The 19,921-nt window shown below is 41.6% G+C and overlaps 1 protein-coding gene across 1 annotated transcript in view; it reads right to left on the bottom strand.

Annotated features, from left to right (window-relative positions):
- Positions 1-19,921, bottom strand: part of TNFAIP8L3 (TNF alpha induced protein 8 like 3) — a 101,958-nt gene that overhangs the window by 32,991 nt on the left and 49,046 nt on the right. The window contains exons 4-5 of the mRNA XM_043980477.1: positions 3,106-3,221; positions 2,557-3,016 (exon numbers count right to left, since the gene is read on the bottom strand). Coding sequence (XP_043836412.1) covers positions 2,557-3,016; positions 3,106-3,221 — 576 coding nt within the window. The remainder of the gene's footprint in view (positions 1-2,556; positions 3,017-3,105; positions 3,222-19,921) is intronic.

Here is a 19,921-nt window from a genome sequence, read left to right as displayed (position 1 = left end):
TTTTGGCTCCAGAGGACCAGGGGGCAGAAGTTTCCAGGGTGTAATTTTTTTTTTTACTCAATATACAAAAGAAAGAGAAAAGAAAAGGAAAAGAAAAGAAAGTAGCCAGAACTGTCCAGAAGTGGAATAGGACACTTTAGGAGGGAGTTAGTTCCTTGTCATTGGTGGATAACCATTTATTTGTCCAAGATGTTATATGGGGGAATCATGCTTCTGGTATGAGTTAAATGAGATGACCTCTGGGGTACCTTCCAATTCTTACATTCTCTCATATACTTGATTCACTTGTGAGATAAAGTATATTCTTAATGATTGTAGACAATTCAGGCAAATAATTAATATGATTGACAGAAGAAATGTAACTCTGATCCCCAAATGAGTTTGCTAATTAATGGCTGGTAGCTTTTCAGGGTCCCCTTGACATAATCATTATTCATAGACATACACAAGCAGTGCTGCTTTAGTGAGAAGAGAGGGAGGGTGGGAGACTAGAGGCACTGGGGAGTGGATACTTTAAATCTGCTTTCCCTCATCTGAGAAGATACAAACTACTCTAGACTATCTCTCCCTCCTTTCCTTTCATCCCTTCATCTTCTTTCTTTCCCCTGCTTTTAATTTTCTCACCCCCCCTTTCTCTCCATCTACCTCTTCTCCTGCCAAAAAGCCACTGTATTAAATGGACTAGGAACTGCAGGAACAGTGTCAGGGTTTGTTGATGAAGTCACAGGATTTTAGAGCTGGGTGGGACCTTAGACAACACCTCCCTTCCTTCTATAGAAGAAGAAACTAATGCTCAGAAATGTGAAGTAATTTGCCCAATGTCAAACAGAGGTAGGACTCAAATCCAGGTCCTGACTCCAAATACAGTGCTTTTTCCCATTTTTCCTTTGGTTGGAAGAACATTCTAAGTCCTGCCCTGTCTTTCTCCTCCCTCTACCTCCTCCTAGATCCTTAAAATACATACATCCCCTGACATATAGGTCCACATATAGATATATCCAAAGATAAGGTGTAACTATGAAGCCATGAAATAGATTCCTTAAACTAAATATGAGGATGGGTCTCAATTTATGGTCCTGCTTCGGATGTACAGATCTATGTACAGGAGCACAAATATAGATCAAATACATAAGCAAGTAGCACTCAGAGATATCAGGGAAGTCTTCTGCTTCATTCCACCAGTACAGGAGGCTGTTAGGCACCCTTTCTCTCCTGGTTCAAATCTTTGGACCCTAGTTTAACTTTAGTTTGAACCAGTCCAGGACTCTGTGTCTATAACAGGAGGAACCTCAGGGGGCCTGCCACAATATAGAAGTTCACCTTCTGTGAGTGTGAGAGTTTAAGGCTTTATCTTGGGGGTGGTCTTTGGCTGTTTCAGGCCCACCGGTGTGGGTCTCTTGTTGCCTGAGGCACCTATCAATCAATGACAACTGGAGGCTGGGCTTATGGGAGCCTCCGATTTTCTATTCCCTGCCTTTCGTCCCCATATTCTAGTTCCCAGAGATGAAGATCTCCACATAGATCCTCACTCAAAAGAATACGTGGGAAGCCTAGGTGAGAGAGAGAGCATGATTTTGGTGAGTTAGAGCGTGGGTGAATGGTCATGGAGATGGGAAGAAGAGGGGGTTGATTTAAAAGAGTGAGTGGATGTTTAGATGAAAACGACTGTGGGTGGACAGGAGAGGGTGAATGGTCAGCAGATCACCAGAGGATGCTGGTTACTTCCTAATTCATCCTCTTCAGAACCTTGGGAGGGGTGAAGGAATGGATAACAATGCACCCTCAGACTTTACATCGTTCTGCCAATGTTAAAAAAGCCGCCTGGTCTGTTCCCTTCCCCCTACCCCACCCCCACCCTCACAGTGCACACCTCCCTCTCGCGTCTTCCTCTCCCCCAAGAGTGCTCACCTTCTGCCCCAGCTTGGAGCTTAGGGATATACCCAAACTCAGAACTATAGTTCGGGGGGGGGGAGGAACTAAAATTTCTAGAAACCACAATACACAAGTCACTGAATTTCTCGTCTTGTCGTTGTCCACGAAATTGTTCTAAACTCCACCTTTTTTATCTTTCCTGACTTCAGACCTGTGTCACCTGCTATACGTCCTAGCCCTTCTGCCTAGGGGCTCTTTAAGCCAGCGTTTGGAAAGAAAATTCAAAGGGCAGATATTTTGCAATCCTCGATGCGGCACACTACAAGTATTTTCCAAACATTCCCCCCACCCTCCTGCTTCCAGGGGAAGAAGAGTCCAATACAAGACTTGGGTAATCTCTAACTCAGTGCACAACTCTCCACACTGGCACCCCTGACACATTCTGCAACTAAATAAGTTGGTTGGGAGCCAGGAAGGATGAAAACCCGCACACGCGCACGCACACACACACACACACACACACACGCAACCAGCTGGTTAAAAAATTCTATGTTACAGAACTAATTCCGCCTTCTGTGAGCCAGTCCTTCTGCTAGAGAAATCCCTGCGATTTCTCTCCCCGCCTCCTTCCCCCTTCTTGCTGTCCCCTCCTCCCCTTAGCAACCCCTGCCACTCCTGGCTTACCTGCCGCGGAGACGGTCTCGCCCTCGCTCAGCTCCCCGGAATCCGAATCCATGCTGCGGGCCGGTCTCCAAGTGCGCTCCCTCCGGCCGCTCTCCCTCCTACGGGGGCTCCCGTCTACCGGTCCGCCCTGTCGACCGTCTGGCTGGCTGCGGGTGTCCCGGCTGGTGCCTCCGCTGTGCGCGCAACTCCCGAGGAGGAGGAGACGGCGGAGGCGGAGGCGGCAGCGCCTGCGGCTTAGGAGGGGAGCGGCCCCGGAATCCAAGGGAGCGCAGGGCTGGGGCTCCCCAGCTCCGCGCCCTCGCTGCTGGGTTCCCCGGAGCGGAGCGGAGCTGCGCAGAGCGCGGCACTGCACGGTCAGGCTGAGCAGAGCTGAGCAGCTCTGGGTCACTCTGTGCCAGCGAAAGAAGAACGTGGGGCGGAGGGCTGGGACGCAACAGGAAAGAGAGAAAGGGGGTTGGGGCTCGGGGGATGATGGGGGGGTGGTGCAGGGGGAGGTTGGGAGGCGGGGAGGAGAGAGCAACGTTCTTTGAAGCCTGTTGCAAGACTTACATTAAATATCCCAGAAGCGCTGCCCTCCTCCCGGGCCCCTCCTCGCGCCTGCCCGCTGCTTTTAGCTGAAGTTGCTACTTGGCAGGGTGGTGCGGTGGCTTCTGCCGAAACCGCCGCTTCCCAATTTCCGAGCCAGGTCGGTTAGAAGCTCTTATGGAAAATACACCTCTCCCTCCGGCCCATCGCGTCCCATTCCCACCCCCCCCCCCCCCCCGCCCAGTGAGAGATCTGTGGGCCCGGGAATAGCTGGGGGAATGGCGCGGTTAAGCCGGCAATCTGGATGCCAGGCTCCTTACTGCTTTCCGAAGTAACTTAACAGCTCCTGGCCCTGAGCTGAGAGTCCTTACTTAGGTGGAAAGAGAAATTCCCTTTACCTGGGGACAGCACCCGATTCTTGCGAATAAATGATTAATACAGTCAGTTCTGCTATGTTCGAAAAGCTTGGCTGTCTTTTTTTTTTTTTTAAACCTTCCTCAGCCCCCCCCCCCCAAAGGTGGTGGTGGTATGGAATAAGGGAGAGATTTCCAGCTTGGGGAGGGGGCCAGTGAAAACGACCAGAGTAGGGAGGGGGAGTGTCTTGTGATAGGGAACAGCAAGGATGTATTTATTTAGTAAACGCTTGCTGTGTACCAGACGTTTTGCTACACCCTGGAGATGCAAAGAAACAACCGCTGTCCTCAAGAAGCTTACTTCTATTGAACAGGATCACATTTAGACACGGAAGGAAACTTAGAGACTGTTCCTCATTTTAGGAATGAGGAAACTGTGGCACAGAGAGGTTAAGTGACTTATCCAGGGCCACACTGGTACTGTGTATCGGAGGCAAGTCTTTCTGACTTTAAATCCAGTGCCCTATCCTCTATGCCATTACAAAAAAAGCAGTGTGCAGAGACAGCTAGGTGGCGCAGTGGATAGAGCACCGGCCCCGGAGTCAGGAGGATCTGAATTCAAATGCGGCCTCAGACACTTGACACTTACTAGCTGGGTGACCCTGGGCAAGTCGCTTAACCCCAATTGCCTCACCAAAAAAAAAAAAGAAAAAGAAAAAGCATAGTGTGCCAACTGTGCTAAGCTCATGGTATGCAAAGACGAGAGAAAAGGTTCCTATTCTGACAACTTCCATTCTACTGAATTATTCAATTTAATTCCATTCGACAAATATGTGTTAAGGGCACGATAGAGCATTTTTGCTAGGTTCAGTATTTACATAAGCTCTGGTCTGTTTTCCCCACCATCTAAACACAAATCCAGAGCCAAGTGCACCCTTTTCTTAATAGAGAGAGGTTTACTTTTTGAAAGGTTCTTCTTATAGAATACTTCCATAAGTGTGCACCATACTGGTTCTTTAACCAAAACAAATTTATATCGCAAGAGAGTTGATGTCAGCATCGTAAAAAAAAAGTATTTGCTGATTGCTCAGAGCCTGAAAATTGCTAATGGCTATCTGTGTGCTTAGGGATGCAAACTAAATTGTTTATTGACCTTAGCAAAAAAGTAATTAGAAAATGGAAACATATAATGCACCCCAAAGCCAAACAAATGACTTTTGCATTTCCCTCTTTCGAATTATCTGCACCATTTCTTTTCCTCAATCTGTGGGAATAAATTCTGCCTCAGACACTTAATAGCTGTGTAATGCTGGACATATCCTTTATCCCCTCTCTATCTCAGTTTCCTCATCTGTAAAATGATAATAATAGTACCTGCCTCATAGGGTAGCTGTGAAGATAGAATGAGATAACATGTAAAGTTATCTCTGAATTGGAATCCAGCCTCTGGCATTTTCTAAGCTGTGTGCACCTGGGCAAGCCACTTAGTCTCTGTTTCCTCAACTATAAAATGGAGATAATAATAGTACCTTATTCACAAGATGTGATGTGAAGATCAGATGAGATAATATTTGTAAAGCACTTAGCACAGTGCCTGCCACATGTTAGTCGCTTAATAAATATGTATTACCTTCCCTACCCAGGTAAAATACTTGGAAAACTTAAAGAACTACACAAATGCTAGTTATTATTGTAATTATTATCATCATTATTAGTATCATAGGATTATAGAATTGAAAGTAATTTTATAGGTTTAGTCCAACCTCTTATCTTATGCTGAAATCCCCTCTAAAACATCCCTAACTGGGCAGCTAGGTGGCGCAGTAGATAAAGCACTGGCCCTGGATTCAGGAGGACCTGAGTTCAAATCCAGCCCCAGTCACTTGACATGTACTAGCTGTGTGACCCTGGGCAAGTCACTTAACCCTCATTGCCCCACAAAAAACCCAAACCCAACCCAACCCAACCAAAAAACATCCCTAACTGACTCATCCTGTATTAAAACATTTAAAATGACAGGGGTAGGGGCAGCTGGGTGGTGCAGTGGATAGAGCACCGGCCCTGGAGTCAGGAGTACCTCGGTTCAAATCCGGCCTCAGACAATTAACACACACTTACTAGCTGTGTGACCCTGGGCAAGTCACTTAACCCCAATTGCCTCACTAAAAAAAAAAAAATAAATAAAATAAAATAAAATGACAGGGGCCTCATTGCCTCAACAGGTACATCGTTGGACAGCTCCAATTATTAGAAAATTCTTCCTTGATTTAAGGAAGCCTGCCTCTCTGAAATTTCCACCAGGCCTTTCCTGCTACCCTTCCCCTCATTAAAGCTCATTTGACCTCAAGATCTTTCTGTGAAATTTCCTAGGTAATTTAACAAACAAATCCTCAATATGGTGATGCTGGATGATGAAGACATAAGGTATTGCCAGTACAGATAAATGAAGCATATTTTTTAAAAAGTCTTCAATGCTTTAAGCCAAAAAGGTTCAGGCATTGTGGCAGTTTGGAAAGGAAGCTTTTAAGTTTCCTTCAAATCTCATCACTCTGCCTGGCCTCAGAAAAGAATAATTTTTAAGAAGTGACTGAGTCAGGGGCAGCTAGGTGGCACAGTGGATAAAGCACTGGCCCTGGATTTAGGAGTACCTGAGTTCAAATCTGGCCTCAGACATTCGACACTTACTAGCTGTGTGACCCTGGGCAAGTCACTTAACCCTCACTGCCCTGCGGGGATGGGGGGGGGAGAAGCAAGTGAGTCTAAGAAGAGTTAGGAAAGGGCTCTGAAATTTGAGGGTGCTCGGACCCCTCCTGTAGGGTAGAATCAACTGAATTTAGCATTTAATTATCTTGAATAATTAGTTAAAATAGGAAGCTATCAGATGTATTGCTATGTCTCACTCCCCATTCCCACACTGATCTTTCCAGTCTTGCTGTGTCACTGTGTCTCCCCCTTGGGGCATGGCATCTTGGAGTCTCATCTTCCAACAACTAAGTTTGTTAATTTGAGGGCATGTTTTGTTTTGCTTGCTGAGGTTGCCAAAATTGCTAGTTAAAGGTTCTATTAGGTGAACAGTCAAATAATTGAAATTTGTTTTCCATCCATGAGTCTGTCAATAACTATTAAGCAACCACCATATGCTAGGCACTATGATAAGTTCTGGGGATAAAAAGAGAGGCAAAAGACGGTCCCAACTATAATAATAATAATAATAATAATAATAATAACCAACTGTCATTTATTATAGAATTTTAAAGTTGACAGTGCTTTACAAATATTATTTTATTTCTGCCTCAATTGCACAGTAAAGCAGATATTTATACACTTTGGAGGTGTATTATACCCCTTTGGCCCTACAAATGCCCCCTTACCTTCCCCCCTCCCATTGGTGAATGCCTCATCTAGTTCATTATTGCTGGTTCATTCCCACCCCCCCCCCCAACCTCATACTTCACTCTATCCTTGCTCCACCCCCATCTCCATGCCTAGTAGGCTGCTGGGCCCTCCTGTATACCAGAATCCTGTTAATATTAATCTTGAAAGGGTGTATCATTCTATTCCCCAGTGACTTCATTCACCTTCCTTTCAAAGCAATATAGCCTTTTGTATGGGGCTAAAATTTTAGCTAAACTATCTAAAAATCTAATGAGTGGTCGCCAATAAATTATAAGCTTTAGCAAGAGTATTTAAATGTTTACGTATTTATTAAAGAGCATTAGGATCAGAGAGAAAGGTAAAAATCTAACTATTTCTAAGAGACTCCATCATCCGACCCACCATGGTGAGGTCAGGAACCAAAAGAGGAAGAACCCCTCCGCCAGCTCTGCTTCCTACTTTGTGTCCTCCTCCCAGAAATGGGAGGCTCCTCAAGTTGATTGGCTGGTAGCCTTGATAGTCAGCACCCACTAGCAAACGTCACTTCCTGATGCTGAGGACCTTGACCACATGGCTTGCCCTCAGAGTCCTTTTCTTCAGGGCGGAGCTTTGCTACAGTAAGTCTCCAGCAGGTGGCGTCATTCCAATTGTTACAGTTTCCAGGCTCCCCCTGCTAATAGTGTGGCCTTCCCCATTAGGGCAGGTACTTTTGTGTTTAGCACCATGCTTTGCATATAATAGACAGTTAATACATGCTTTTTCATTCAGTTATTCAATTTTTACAGGTAAGGAAACTAAAGCTCTGATAATCCAAAGTCCCCAAACCAACATTGGATATGAACCCAGACTGTTTTGATTATGGCTTTCTGGATAGCTTGACAGCACACAGATACTTTCAGCTTCAATAATTACACGAATATAGGGCACATTAGTCAGTCAACAAGCATTTATGAAGCCCTTACCATGTGCTAGGCCATACTACCATAGTGCTAAGCACTGGGAATAAAACAAATAAATACTTTACAGTTTGCAAAGCACTTTCCACTAGTGTTGTCTCAAATATTTAACAGTCAGCACAGAGAACTTTCTTTCATTGTTGAGACCCTAATCCTTTGTGTGGACATGGTTGCATTTCAGAAAGGGACAGGTTAATCTGAGCTGAAGGATGTAGGAGATTCAGAAATGCCACAGAGACATTAATTCAAAATGTAGCCATGAATGAGCCTACAGGGAACCACATTTACTGGAACACATACCAAGGTAAAGAAAATAATAGTAGAGCACATTTACTGAAACAGCAATCAATCATTGTCTATTTACTGAGCACCTATTATGGAAGAAGGCACTGTGCTAGGCACCTTGGGACATGGCTAAAGGGCTTTGAAAAATCTATTGAGTCTTTAGCTAATTTATGTCAAAAATTTTTTTTCCTGATTTAGAAATGCCATAATCACTAATTTCAGTATAACAGGGTAGATACATAATGGCAGCCGAACAATAAAGAACCCAAATCCTAGCCAAATAAGGCTGTTGTTGAAGTTTCCTATGTAACACTCACAGTCCGTTGTCATGAGAGCTAGGCAGAAAGGAAATAGTCATTGGCATGTGTATGTGTATTTCAATTATGCAAGGGGATGAGGAACATTAGGGGAAAATACCTTATCAGGATCCTCACCATGGAAAAATCTGTGTGCAAGAAGGAAGTCCCTAAAATAGTATCTAAGAATCACTGGAAGAGATAACAGTAATCATCCTTCTGAAAATTGCTCAAGCATTGCTGGTGAGGTCTCTTTAGATCCTTACAAACAAATCTTAGGAGGTTATTTTTAATTTAAAAAAAAAGTATTTCTTTAAATATTTTTCAATTACATTAAACCTTTTTTTTGACATTCACCTTAAAATATTTTTGAGTTCCAAATTCTCTCCTTCCCACTCCTCCCTCATCCCTTAAGAAGGTAAGCAATATGATATTGATTATACATGTGAAATCATGCAAAATACATTGCTATATTAGCTATGTTGCAAAAGAAACAAACACATGAAAAAAGAAAAATAAATTAGAAAAAAGTATGCTTCAATCTTCACTCAAGAGTTCATCAGTTCTCTCTCTCTCTCTCTCTCTCTCTCTCTGTGTCTCTGTCTGTCTGTCTGTCTCTCTGCAGGGCCATGAGGGTTAAGTGACTTGCTCAAGGTCATATAGCTAGTATGTGTCAAGTGCCTGAGACCAGATTTGAACTTAGGTCCCCCTGAATCCAAGGCCGGTGCTCTATCCACTGCACCACCTAGCTGCCCCCATCAGTACTCTCTCTGGGGATGGATAGCATTTTTCATCATGAGTCATTTGGAAATGTCTTGGATCATTGTATTGATGAGAGTAGCTAAGTCTTTTTGCATTGGTCATCATTAACAATATTGTTGTTACTGCGTATAATGTTCTCCTGGTTCTGCTTACTTCATTTTGTATCAGTTCATATAAGTCTTCCCAGGTTTTTCTGAAACCACCCCCTTGTCATCTTATAGCATAGTAGTGATTCCATCACAATCTCTACCACAAACTTCTTCAGCCATTCGCCAATTGATGGGTGTTCCCTCAATTTCCAATTCTTTTCCACCACACAAAGAGCTGCTATAAGTATTTTTGAATATATAAGTCCTTTTTCTTTGCTCTCTTTGGGATACAGACTGAGTAGTGGTATTGCTGGGCCAAACTGTGTGCACAGTTTTGTAACTCTTGGGGCATAGTTCTAAATTGTTCTCCAGAATGGTTTCACAAGTCCACCAACAGGAGCACATAGATTTCTAAATATTACTGTTGTGTTTTTTTTAACCTGGACTAAACCTTCTTTTAAAGGAAAATAGCAACTAAGCAAGAGAAATATATATATATTTTTAAGTATTTCTTTTGTAAATATATGTTTAGAAACACAGATGATAAACAAGAGCCATTCTTCCTAACATAATAATTCATCCAAAACACCTCCATTTTCACTTGTCTTGTCTTTCCCTTTGTGTGTGTGTGTGTGTGTGTGTGTGTGAGGCAATTGGGGTTAAGTGACTTGCCTAGGGTCACACAGCTAGTACACGTGAAGTGTCTGAGGCTGGATTTGAACTCAGGTCCTCCTGAATCCAGGGCCAGTGCTTTATCTACTACACCACCTAGCTGCCCCTTGTCTTTCCCTTTTGTTGGATAGAAAGGTGGTTGTCATGAGTCATTAAAAGTTTCAGAAATTTTGCATATATATAAGTGAAAGATTTCTTCTCTCTCTTAACAATTTGTTCTGTTCCTAGGGTCCTTAAGCCCTAGAGAGAAGGCTTGTATACTAGAAGGAGAGCATCTTACTTAATATAGTGGACAGAATATGGGCTTTCAAGTCAGAAGACCTGGTTTACCATAGTGTCTCTGGGTGTTTAATTCAGATACAACACTGGGCAAGTCACTTGACATCCCTAAGTCTCAGTTGTAAAAGGAGGGGAATGGATTAGATGCACTAATTATTATGTACTAATTAGATGCACTAAGTCCCTTCCAGCTTCAGATCTATGACTCTTTGCTCTGCATTGTGGAGATAGTGCTAGACACTTTACAAATATTATCTCTTGATCCTCACAACAACCCTGGGAGGTGGGGGCTGTTATTGTCCTTCTTTTACAGATGAAAAAACTGAGACAGACAGTGGTTAAGTGACTTGCCCAGGGACACATAGCTAGTAAGTGTCTGAAGGCAGATTTGAACTCAGGTTTTCCTAACTTCAGGTCCAGCACCAAGCCAAAGTGGCAATCTGAGGAGAAGCCAGTTTAGCTGGAACAGTGCCCATTTGTTTACAACCTAGTAATGGGCAGCTTTCTTTGTTTCTACCTTGGCTACCTTGACAAAACTGTCTCCGTTTCTACTGCAGATTCAGGTCTCTGAAATTAGCTAAAGAAAAACTGGGAAACATTATTTTTTGCATGGTTACAACATTTCTCCACTTTAATGGGCTATATGTTGATTCCAAAGGGATAATAGTATCCAGGAGACAGTCTTGGAGACAGAGCACAGAGATGGGTCCTCCCTCCCTCTCTTTTCTTAGGGAACATATTGCTTAATGTGATAGAAAAAAATTGAACTCATTCTTTTCTTCAGAGAAAACCAAGAAAAGGATTAGTATCCAACAAGGTCATTGTTATATAAGTGAAGACATTTACGTTAATGATAGGTTTTTCAAGAACAAGCCCTATTCTGACCCACTAGTCAGGGAGGGGGCTTACATAAATTAACAGAGAAGGATATAAATTTATATGGCCCTTTTAAGAACCCTATGTTCCAGCCAAACTGAACTTCCTACTAACTGTTCCTCATACTCCTAACACACCATTTCCTGCCTCTTTGGATTCACACAGGTTGGCTTCCCTGTTTATAGTACCTATCCTCAACTCTGCTTCTCAGAACTATTGTTTTGCTTCAAGCTTGAGCTTAACTGTTCACTCCCCCATCAAACCTCAATTTCTAACTTCATTTCTCTGCCCCCCCACCACTTACCACTGTACTATCTTTATATGTATACATAATGTGTATGCCTCCAGTAGAATGGAAGCTTCTTAAGGGCAGGTACTGCTTCATTTTTGTCTTTGTGCTTTCAGTGCCTGGCACATAACAGGTGCTGAAGAGATGTTTGCTGAATTGAATAGAGAGAAACTTCCCAATACGCTTGTTAACACAGTGTTCAATGTTATACTATCATACAGTGCTAAAAACCTCACATAGTAGGAGAGGAAGAGATAGCGGCGCCCCCCCCCCATGCCTCTAGAGACTCTGACAACTTTTTTAGTGGATGATACAGTTAAATTAGCTCTAAAAACAGTGGGTCCGCCCAGTCTGTGCCCCACCCTGGCCAGTTCTGCTAAAGCCTTATGTCTTGTTTCAGAAGTGCTCCTGTTGGTTTAAAAGTCATACAAAGGAGCTGTTGTTAGAGGGGTCAGTGCAACTTCATTGAGAGAGTAGTCACTGTATGTTTTCTGGCCTGACTATATCCATTTTTTTTTGGTGGGGCAATGAGGGTTAAGTGAATTGCCTAGGGTCACACAGCTAGTAAGTGTCAAGTGTCTGAGACCGGATTTGAACTCAGGTCCTCCTGAATTCAGGGCTGGTGCTTTATCCATTGCACCACCTAGCTGCCCCACTATATCCTTTTTGACTGCTGCAAACTGGTTGTGTTTGATAGAAGCAACCCTTGAAGAGGCATTGTACTACCATTGTGGGTGGTACAATAATATTCTTCTCTTCTATGTTGAGTTCAAGATGTCTACAGATCATTATGTTTGTAATTTCTAAAAGGGAATTTGTGATGCAAGGCTGGATGTCAGAAGCAAAGTTTGGGCTGGATAAAGAGATCTGAGAGTCATCAGCATTGAGATGATCATTGAAACCATGGACGCTGTTGAGATCACCAAGCAAGATGAGATGGGATGAGAAGAGAAGAGGCAGAGAAGAGAAAAGGAGAGGAGAGGAGAGAAGAAAAGAGGAAAAGAGAGGAAAAAGAAAAGAGGAGAGGAGAGAGTAGAGAAGAGAAAAGAAGAGAAAAAAGAGAAAAGAAGAGAGATCATGATAAACCCTTAGGGGACACCTTGGTTAGTGGGTGGAACCTGGAAGGAGATCCAGAAAAGGAGATTGAGGAGCACTCAGGTAGGAGGAGGAGGACAAAGAGAAAAGTTTTACCAAAACCTAAAGAGGAGATACGTCCAGGAGGAGGGTGATTAACAGCGTCAAGGGCAACAGAGAAATCTAGAAGAATTAGCATCAAGAAAAGTCCATTAGATTTGACATCATTGAGATCATTGGAACTGTGCATGCGTTTTGACCCAGCAATACCACTACTAGGTCTATATCCCAAAGAGATCATAAAAAAAGGGGAAAGGACCAATATACGCAAAAATATTTATTGCAACTATTTTTTGTGGTTACAACCAATTGAAAATTGAGGGGATGTCCATTAATTGGGGAATGGCTGAACAAGTTGTGCTATATGAATGTAAGGGAATACTATTGTGGTGTAAGAAATGATGAGCAGGCAGATTTCAGAAAAACCTGGAAAAACTTATATGAACTGATGCTGAGTGAAGTGAGAAGAACCAGGAGAACATTGTATACAGTAGCAGCAACATTGTGTGATGATCAACTATAATAGACTTAGCTCTTCTTAGCAATACAATGATCCAAGCCAATTCCAAAAGACTCATGATGGAAAATGCTCTCCACATCCAAAAAAAGAACTGTGGAGTCTGAATGCTGATCAAAGCATACTGTTTTCATTTTTGGGGGGTGCTTTTTTGTTTCTTCTTTCTTGTGCTTTCCCCCTTTTGTTCTGATTCTTTTTTTTACAACATGACTAATGAGGATATATGTTTAACATGATTGTAATGTATAACCTATTATCAGATTGCTTGCTGTCTTGAGGAGGGGGTGGGAAGAGAGGGAGGAAGAAAAAATTGGAATTCAAAATCTTACAAAAATGAATGTTGAAGACTATCTTTATGTGTAGTTGTAAAAAATCTATTTAAAAACAAAAAAAGAGATTGTTATATACTCTCTAAGATTTTAAGTTGCAGAGCTAGTGCTAATTTTCATTGATAAAGGTAATGTCCTCATTGAGAGCTCCCTTTATCAGTGAACCAAAGGCCCAGTCCAAACACACACACATACATATGTACGTGTGTATGTATGGTACTCTACAAGTGCTAACATTATTAATTTTATTTCTAATCCTATTAAAACAACATCGTGGTTAGGGGTAGCTAGGTGGCACAATGGATAAAGCACTGGCCCTGCATTCAGGCGGACATGAGTTCAAGTCTGGCCTCAAACACTTGACACTTACTAGCTGTGTGACCCTGGGCAAGTCACTTAACCCTCATTGTCCTGCAAAAACAAACAAATAAACAAACAAAAAACTCCAGTGTCATTAGATTGTCATGATTTATTCATGGTGAACCCATTGAAGACAACAGCAAGCTGCTGACTGGATATGGACAGTATTCTCAGCATCCAAAGTCAAAGCCCCGGATGAGGAGATCACCTTGAAGAGCAAAGCTGAGGCCCTATAGCAGTGAAAGTTTGAGGAAGTAGAGATCATGGCTGGAAAGCATGATGACCTGAGGAGCACCAAGGGCAAACTCTTAGTGCATATTAGCTCATTTGTGCCACACGACAATGCTGTGAGATAGGTAGTAAAGGCATTACACTAGATTACCTGTGTCTTCTTCAGTGGAGTAACATCATCTCTCAGGAGTTCTTACCTTGTGGTCTCTGAACTTGTTTTAAAAATATTTTGATAACTGTATTTCACTAAAATCAATTTTCCTTTTGACCCAATGTGTTTTATTTTGTGAATTTAAAAACCTTATTCTGAGAAAGGGACCATAGGCCTCAACACACTGCCAAAGGGGTCCATGACACACACATGGTTAGGACTCCTGGCCTATCTTGATTTCAGTAACACATGTGGCAAAGTCATCCATGATATTCTTGTTGACAAGATGGCAAAATGTGGACTACACTGGATGATCATACTTTTTAGGTGGATTATATCTGACTAAACAACCATCCCAAAAGGTCAGCATAAATGTAGATTAATGGCGGGAGGGAGAAGGGAACAAGCATTTATTAAACAATTATTATGTGCCCCAGTACCTAGTACAAATTTTACAAATATTATCTCAAATATTTTACAAGTATTATTTTTCTAAATATTTAATTCTATAATAGTTTATCAACCTGGAGACCAACTCTTTTGGTATACTACAGGGTTCCATCTTCAGCTTTGTAGTTTTCAACATTTTTATATCTGTTTTGGATGAAAAATTTTGATGTCATTCTTACCAAATTTGCTGATGACATAAAGCAGGAATGATAATAATGATGATGATAGCTGGGGCAGCTAGGTGGCACAGTGGATAAAGCACCAGCCCTGGATTCAGGAGGACCTGAGTTCAAATTCAACCTCATACACTTGACGCTTACTAGCTGTGTGACCCTGTGTAAGTCATTTAACCCCATTGCCTAGAAGAAGAAGAGGAAGAAGAAGAAGAAGAAGAAGAAGAAGAAGAAGAAGAAGAAGAAGAAGAAGAAGAAACTAAGATAGGTTAGATAACTTGCCAGGATCACACAACAAATAAGCATCTGTGGCAGGATTCAAATATAGGACTTCCTGACTCTGAACACTCCAGTATTCTCATGTGATGTTTAAAATCTATATTAGAAACTTCAGCACCAGTCTTTGGGCACTAAACATTTATTAAAGCATCCAGGTATTCACATGGAGTTCAGAAAGTTAAGAAAAAGCCTACCTGGCCTAGAGTTCCAGCCTGGTCTGGTTCTTCCTCAAGTCCTCCGCCAGGAGCTTGCTTCAATCAGAACTCTCCAGAAAACTCATTGTGGAAGCTTTTTATAGGTCTGAAACAGAGGGGGTCCTTACACACTACTTCAAGATGATTGGTTGACATCATCCAAATCCATTGGTTTTGAAGGTGTTCTCAAGTTGAGTTCACAGTCTAGCTTTTGAGAACAATACCTTCTTCAGGGCTAGCCAGGTGTGATTACAATCTAGTTAACTTGAAGTAGGCTAATCAGCAGTCAATCACTCTCACTGCAAAAATCAAGACTCAAAATTATCTCAATAGGCTAGAATACTGTACTGAAACAAACAAAATGAAATTTATTGGGGATAAATGCACAGTTGGTATTTTGATGATAAATTAATGATACAAGTATAGGTTGTGGACAAAACTGCTTAACAGCAGTTCAGGTGTGAAAAACTTGAGAGTTTTAGCTGAATACAAATGTTTAATCTGAGCTAACAGGTTGATTCAGTTGCTAAAAAGTACTAATATATTAATATAAATATGGCAGCAATTAACAGTCCCCACTATAATATCTAGACGACATCTAAGATGTTGCAACTATTAGGTGGTACAACATCAGAATGTTGGATTTGGAGTCAGGAAGACCTGAGTTCAAATATGCCCTCAGACACTTTACTAACTTGTGTGACCCCAGACAATTCATATAACCACTCTCTACCTCAGTTTCCCTAGCTGTAAACTGATGATAATAATAGTGTCTACCTCTCAAGGTTGTTGTGAGGATCAAATGAGATAAATAATTATAAAGCACTTTGCAAACTTTAAAGCACTATATAAATGCTTATGATTATTATTATTGTGATTATTTTATTGTATTTAGTTTTAAGGGAGAGTATTACAACCTAGAGTTTGTCTTGGGGAGGGCAACTAGGTTGATGAGGAGTTAGGAAGCCAGTTCATAGGAGAAACTGGGCAAATTCACCTTGGCTAGGAAAAGACTAAGGAGAGATAGAAGCATATTCTCATATTTAAAGGGTTGTTGTTGTTTGTCCATCATTATTGAAGAGGACCATGACAAATGTCATGACTTGCAGGGAATAGAATTTAAGTGAGGGAGGGCTATGCAAAGTCACCAACCTCATTCTCTCCTCCAGAGCTATCTGGATCCAGTGGCAAGATATACATCGGGACAACTGGAGATGGTCCCAACGTTTAAGGCAATTGGGGTTAAGTGACGTGCCCAGGGTCACACAGTTAGTAAGTGTCTGAGGTGAGATTTGAACTCAGGCCCTCCTGATTCCAGGAATAGTGCTTTATCCACTGTGCCACCCAGCTGCCCCATTTAAAGGATTGATACATAGAAGAAAATACATTTGTTGGGTATTGGCCTCGAGAGAAGAATCTTGGTGTGTATGTGTGTGTGTGTGTGTGTGTGTGTGCCAGGTGCTACAGTAGCATACACTCAGGAAAATACCCCTTCTGTTTTCCCCTCCATTGATTGTTTTACACAGTCGACTTTACTATATTTCTTCTCTTGTATCCTGGGATCTCCTGAGTATATATTCTTAATATGCAGTGTTTGTCTTATTTACTCTGTTAAGTGAGGAGGTAGGAGGGATGCTGGTTTAAAAGTCTAAGGGTGTAGAGGAATTTTTTTAAATTCAATTTAATTTTTTTTCAATGAACAAAAATCTATTTTCTGTCCTTCCCACTCATCTCTTCCACCCATTGGGGAAAACAAAAGCAAAACAAAACTCTTGTAACAAATATCCAGTCAAAAGTTATTAAATAATTATATCCTTTGACTCAATAATCTCACTATTGGCAAAATATTTGGAGAGTATTAGGAAAAAGAAATATCATATCTATGTAATCTGGGCTTGTCTGGGCATGCCCAGATTCCCAAACATGGAGAAGCCCCTAAGAGGGCTTGCTTGGGCATGCCCAGACATCTCAACTTGAAGGCACTCTGCTTTCCTTACCACATGGATGGGGTGCAGTTTCCTTTTGACATGGGGCTTAGGATAAGTCAGAAGTTTCTCCTGTAAGAAGCAAAGCCAAAGATGACCAGATAACAGGACAGACATATTGAATAATCAAGGTATTATTAAAGTTTAGGTTGACCAACTAGACATCAGGACAGACACACCTAAGAAATAAAGGGACATAAAATTCTATAGCAGGAAAGTCAGTTAAGCATGGCTACTACCTGACTAGATCTAGGAGACGGAGATGACCCCAAAGGTCAAGACCATCATTTCAAAAAAAATTCCCCTCGGCTCTCAGGAATATGACAAGCATCCAATCTTTCCCTACCCCACCCCAAAGAGAAACTTTCCATTTTCAGGTGGATACACCATCTATTCAGTATAAAAGCTTTTTCCTTCCTTCTGTTCTGGGAGGAGAATGTTTTCTGAGCCCTCCTCCCCAGGGGTGAAGTCTTTGACTTACCCCTCAGTCACTTTCTCTAGAGCCAAATAAAAGACCACTTTAATTCTAACTGGACTGTGTATGAAAGTGTAATTATTTACAGAGGAATACCTAAGGACACCTACACCCTTTCTCTATGACACTTTCATTGGATGTGTATTTGCAAAAGGTAGGGTCTTTAAAACTGGCAAGACTGGTTCAATTTCTCTCTTTCTGCCTCTTTTTCCTGTTGCATATGCAGGGTGAAGAACCCAGTTCACCCACAGCATAGCTACCATATAATGAACTGGTAAGAGGGGAAGGACTTCTTACCTCTGTTGGCTTTGAGAAATGGGACTAGGGGTATTTGTTTCTGCTCTGTCTTATTTGTCTCTCTTGGTTTCAGATGCAAATAGTAAACCTCATTGGACCCAAAAGTTTGAGCCAAGACAAGGACCTTAAAGCCAGGATTGCAACTGGGATGGTGAAGTCAGCTAGCCTAGCATAGAAGCCCTCAGAAGTCAGCGTTACTGGGACTGGTAACTAAGGGGAGTTTTGTAGTTGGAACTGGGATTGTGTTCTACAGTGTAGTAGCAGCCTGGTAGGCTTGAGTATAGTTAGGGATGCTCTGGCCCTGAGGGGGACACTATAACCATGGAGAAATGTGGTTGTTCAGCTTTTCTGGGTCAGTTAGAAATTACTCTTTCCTTGGAGAAGCAAAGTAGTTGATTAACCAGGTAGTGGTTGGTCAAACAGATAATAAAGCAGCCGCCCAGAAAGCTGGGCTCCTTGAATTTACAACATGAGCTTAGTTTGGAGCCAGTCGTGTTTACTATGTGATTAGGACCAGGTAGTGACAATAATCTCAAGTTAGAAATATGAAATTTTTATTATTGGCCTAAAAACATTGTCCTAAAATTCACACAGAAAAACCCCAAAATGGATGAAGAATATTGTCTAGATTATAGAATGCAATTAAGTTGGGCAGACCACTGAATTAGTTAATTAGAAAAAATATCATGAATAGGTTTTACAGACAGATGAGCTGGGTTCAGAATTAATAAGAGAGTGGACTATGTTGCACTTAGAAAATTATGTAGCATTTCCATAGAAATCCCTCACCTCTTTTTTATGCATAGATATTTTTCTGGTGATACTGTAAGGATACAGACCATGAAAGAAAACATGGTCTCCAAAGAATCAAAATTTTAAGTGACAAACACAATTGACTAAGAACTGACTGATCCTCACCTATTCTCCATTCTCAGGCCACTGAATGTTCTGGGGCTGACCAGACTGTGTCAATTCTAGCTTCTGATTATTTTGTAGATCTTCCAAACTCTCTCCTCCAGAGATCCCCAGGCTTTCTTTATGTACTTTTGCTTGTCATGTAAAACAATTTAGCTTGTGAAACTGAGAAACTTATGTTTTCCAAGGTCAGTCTCATAGATCTCTCTGTTATGTTACCCCATATAAACCATGTCCCTAGTTCCCATCTTTGGGTATTCCTAGCAATCTGCTTTGTGATACTCTGAGTTATAACTCCTTCACCCTGATTAAATATTTTAATCCTGTTATGTTAATTGTTTCATCAATTTTCAGGTTGACATAAATGACCCAAAAGGTAGTGGAGAGACAGATAGTAGGTTTTAGGAATCTATAGCACATATACAAATAGTGACTTACACACACACACACACACACACACACAAATAGCATGTGAGGAATAGCAAAACCAGTTTATCTTGTTCCTAGAGAAAAGTAAAATAAACAACTAGGTGGCACAGTAGATAGAGTACCATGTCCAGAGTCAGGAAGACCTGAATTAAAATCCAGCCACAGATACTTACTAGCTGTGTGACCCTGGACAAGTCACTTAACCTTGTTGCCTCAGTTTCCTCATCTGTAAAATGAGCTGGAGAAGGAAATGACAAACCATTCTAGTATCTTTGCCAAGAAAACCCCAAATAGGGACACAGTCAGACATGTCTCAACAACAACAACAACAACAACAACACAATATAAGCTTAGAAAGGAAGGTTGGAGCTGGAAGGTGATGTTTCACATGCCAAATAGAGAAGCTGACTTTTAATTCTTAGGGTGCTAAGTCACTCAAATTTATTAAGCAGGGTAGTGACATAGTCAAACCTGTGCTTTAGAAATATAATTTTGGGAGCTGTGTGGATGATGGATTGGAAAGGGGAGAGTTTAATATATATACAGGTTGATAGAGAATAAGGAGGCTAAGATGACACCAATGTTCTGAATTTTGGTGATTGGAAAGATGGTGGTACCTTCAACATAAGTAGGGAAGTTCAGAAAAGGGCTGAATTTTGGGAGAAAGATAATGAATTGTGTTTTGGACA

This window comes from Dromiciops gliroides, chromosome 2 (assembly GCF_019393635.1).
Source record: "Dromiciops gliroides isolate mDroGli1 chromosome 2, mDroGli1.pri, whole genome shotgun sequence".
NCBI classification, from domain to species: domain Eukaryota; kingdom Metazoa; phylum Chordata; class Mammalia; order Microbiotheria; family Microbiotheriidae; genus Dromiciops; species Dromiciops gliroides.
This window is presented reverse-complemented; position numbering and strand designations above follow the sequence as displayed.